We start from the raw sequence: 3,803 nt of genomic DNA, 5'->3' as shown, positions 1-3,803 counted from the left end.
GATTAATTCAATAAACTGTGATTATATTGATTGAAACCTCTAATAGAAGATTAAATGAGATAACACATATATATAGGACTTTGTCCTATTCACTTAAAGAAAATAAAAACACTTTAAAATGATTTTCTTCTTATAAGTGTAAAAAATAAAATCAAAGACAAAGAAAATAAACAATAGAAAAGTTTTTTTTCACCAGGGTGACCCCTACAGATACTATTTCTGTTCCAAACTATCCAGATTTCTATTTTCTGAACTGAAAGGGATGTTTTTTTAATTTTAAGAACTATTATGTAATCTCCCATAGATACATTTTTTGACTGACCTCGGTTTGTAAAGATAAGGAATAATCTGACTAAATGGATGAGTTAAAGATTAGACAGATTGCAGCTAAGACTAAAATGTTTAGGGTTAGGGTTAGGCTAACCAAACCCCATGCTTTKTTGCAAACTCTGTGGATGTAATCTCCTTAATGAAGATCTGTATTTATGTGCTGAACAGCTCCTGACCAACCACCAAAGAGGAAACCAATGAAGAAGATCTCAAGAAAGCCTACACAAACTGTAACAATTGCTGTCACTACGACTACACAACCAATTAAAACTACAACCACCACCACAACTACAACCCAACCCACAACCACCACCACTACCACCAGAGCAACTACCACTACCAAACCCACTACCACCACAACCAGGAGAACCACCACTACAAAAAGACCCACCACCACCCAGAGACAGACTCACATCCAGACCACCACAGTGTGGCTCCCGCCTCCCCGAACCACAGCTGATGTTTACTTAGACAACCACAGAGAAAGGCACCTGGCAAAACCCACCCCAGCTGAAGACAACACCAAGAAAGACAGCCAATATCCAAACATCCACAAAATGCCACCTGTCACAAACAAACCCTCCAAGATCAAACCCACCAAGAAGAAGAATGGAGGAGATAAGGTAATTATTCAAAATTAAGATAAAGTACTCAAAAAATGTGCTTTGGAAAATACTTTAACCAATACCAAAATAATTTTAGAACCTAGGATTTCCTGACAGACTATATTGCCTACTTTCATACGAGTTGTAAACTTAGCTTATAAGAAGATAGCTTAAGAAATGATGGAGTATAGTTGTTACAGTCAAACCTTGAAAATAACTACTTAATATAATCTCACACTATATTATGAGATCTCATSCTTAAAGTACAATATGTGTTGTTTTCATCTACCACCATGTAAAACTTTAGGCTCAAGTTTTATTCATATTTGTGCTTTCTAGTAGAAATCGACCGATACAGTTTTTTGAAGGCCGATACCGATACAAGGAAAAAAACGCAAATATCGGCCGGCCGATGTATAGGTTGACCCCTACTYTCTAGGTGGCCATTTTGAATTGGATTGACTCCAACAGTTATAATTATAGATGAATATTTATTTGTCCCTCTTTGAAAGTTGAATTAAAACCTGTCCAGTTTTTCAATTGAGATATTTTGCTAATCTGACAGAAACAAACATGCAGACATGAACAAAAACTTAAGCCTCTTTCATAAGAGGAAAGGCCAGTAAAATGAGCCTGCCTCTGATACACCCCTGAGCCAAGTTGGGGTCTCTGCGGACAAGTGGCCATTTCCCAATGAAAGGCGATTCTAAAGAGACACACCTGATTTGACGGATCTTTTTAAAGTGACACACCTGATTGGACAAGCAAAAAAAGGGGTGTTACTGTACAGCATCACCTAATTGATCCTTGCGTAGGCTTCACATTATTAGCTTGCTTTTCTACCGTCCTTAGCAGCGGACTTTCATATTTATTTTCATTATATTTAGTTTCATGAACTTGCTGTTGTTACAGAAGTAATTAGAAGACTTGGTAATTAGATTATGTTTCTTGCTGGTATCTGTAATGTCTATATTTATTATTTCGGAAACTTCGCCAGTGACTCTACGTTGTCTCCATTCATTATTTCTGCTTCCGGTTACATTTCAAAATAAGAGCAACATAAGTCTGTAGTGGATTTTTTTAAAGATATAAGTTGTGAGGGCTAAATGTTTTTATTTGTACATTGTGAAATTATTGTGAAAGTGGTTAAAGTCAATTAATAAATAAAAATATACTAAAAAATAATAATGGTACTTGAAAATGGTAAATAATGGTTCTTTACTTGGGGTAAAGTTGGGCCGATCTTTGTAGCAATTTTGTGGATTTGACTTATGAAAGAGGCTATTATCACACTGTCACTTTCAGCGGTAGCGGTAGGTGATGAAAAGTCAAATTGACTTGGACTCCACAGTGTCAGATCCAATAACATGTAAATATTAAATGCACCCATTTAAGAGTGTGTGAACCAAAATATCAGTGTGTACCTAATCAAACAAAATGAGTCACCATGAGTCAATTTGTGGTCAGATCAGCCATGTTAGCAACAATTCTGAACAGATGCTTTATTTTCAAACTGGTATGATTATTCTCTAATATGTCTCACTGATTTTTCATCAGGAATGAAAGTTAAATTACAGCATTTTTCTGTGTGCAGATCTTAACTAAAGAATTTGTGGACAAGTATGAGCTAAGTAAGCCAACTGTAAATGGTCCAGAGGAGATGGAAACCTTCACCRATGTTAGTCCCACCAAGAAGGTCAAGAACGATAAGCATGAGAAGAAGAAGAAAAAGAGCGACAAGTCTTCCAGGAAAACTGACAGGAGAGGAAAGGTTGGGAAAGAGAAAAAGATTGGAAGTAAGAAGAAAGGAAATAAAGYATCAAAGTACCTGGAAAAACAGGAATACCCAAAGCCCACTAAGAGACCAGTGGCCCCCACAAAAGGACCTTTGGATTCTTTCCTGGACTACTTTGAGAACAGGAGGCGATTGTTGGTGAGAGCATGACTTAATATTCTCATTTCATTAAAACTTTACTTTGTCCCTTCCAGATTCCATGCAGAAGAAAGGTTATCTCTAAGACAAATGGTTCWGTACAGTAACTAACTGTAAAATTATGTATTGTTTTAGATTTATTTCATTTGTTTACAGGGGGTAGAAACTATAAAGATGCAGAAATGTTAAGCCTAAAGTAAAATGCTAACTCAAAGCTGGTTTGGGAAAGTACACACTATTTCATTTTTAATGTTTATCTAATCTGCACATGAAGCCATCCTGTTTTTTTCCCTACACAACAAAAAGTAGACCAAAGTGCCAAAGCAGTGTGTGCAAAACTTGGTCCACCCTTACTGTTTTCATAGAATTTAAAAGCACAAGTAGCAGTCAGGCGCTTAAAATTAAATGGACTGATTGATTAACTGGGCAGTTTTATTATTCCAACTCTGTAACAAAGTAAGAAAACAATGCTTGTGTAGTACATTGTGTAGTGTTGTTTAGAATGAGTCCTCCTCATTTTCAGTTTTGGTAAGAATCAGTTGGCATTTTTTTGTTTTTGTTTTTTTCTTCGTGAAACTTTAAAACTGAAAGTGTAGCTTTTACCATGACTACTGGCTGGAACTTTAGCCATGCTAGCAGGTAGATTTTGTGCCCTTTGGTTTGATACTGTCTAGTTATTCCCTTGTGTCAGACTGCCAGCACTTTAAAGATATGAAGGAGAGTGTTAGCCTGGTAAAAACCAGACCCTGTCCTTCACTTTGCTTCATACAGAGGTTCTGGACTCTYGGCTATAGAGAAGTGATTCTTGCTGGAGGCGTGGCCTCTGCTGAAGTTTAAAATGATTGGATCAGTTGGCCATGGCGTATGTGTGCCAGCTCCACTGTGAAGGAGGCTAAGCTAAGAAGCTAACCGGAAATCGCGTGTGCTGTAAACAA

The 3,803-nt window shown here is 37.0% G+C and overlaps 1 protein-coding gene across 1 annotated transcript in view; it reads left to right on the top strand.

The window, feature by feature from the left end:
* Window positions 1-498: 498 nt before the first annotated feature.
* The window catches only part of ccdc80 (coiled-coil domain containing 80), a gene marked incomplete at its 5' end in the record, with an annotated part of 22,546 nt that continues 19,241 nt past the window's right edge, over window positions 499-3,803 (top strand). Inside the window, 2 exon segments of the mRNA XM_014034515.1 lie at window positions 499-953; window positions 2,530-2,868. Of these exon segments, the coding sequence (XP_013889969.1) occupies window positions 499-953; window positions 2,530-2,868 (794 nt within the window).

Source organism: Austrofundulus limnaeus, unplaced genomic scaffold, assembly GCF_001266775.1.
Source record: "Austrofundulus limnaeus strain Quisiro unplaced genomic scaffold, Austrofundulus_limnaeus-1.0 Scaffold2148, whole genome shotgun sequence".
NCBI classification, from domain to species: Eukaryota; Metazoa; Chordata; class Actinopteri; order Cyprinodontiformes; family Rivulidae; genus Austrofundulus; species Austrofundulus limnaeus.
Note: the sequence above shows the minus strand (reverse complement) of the source record. Positions and strands in the feature narration are given on the sequence as shown.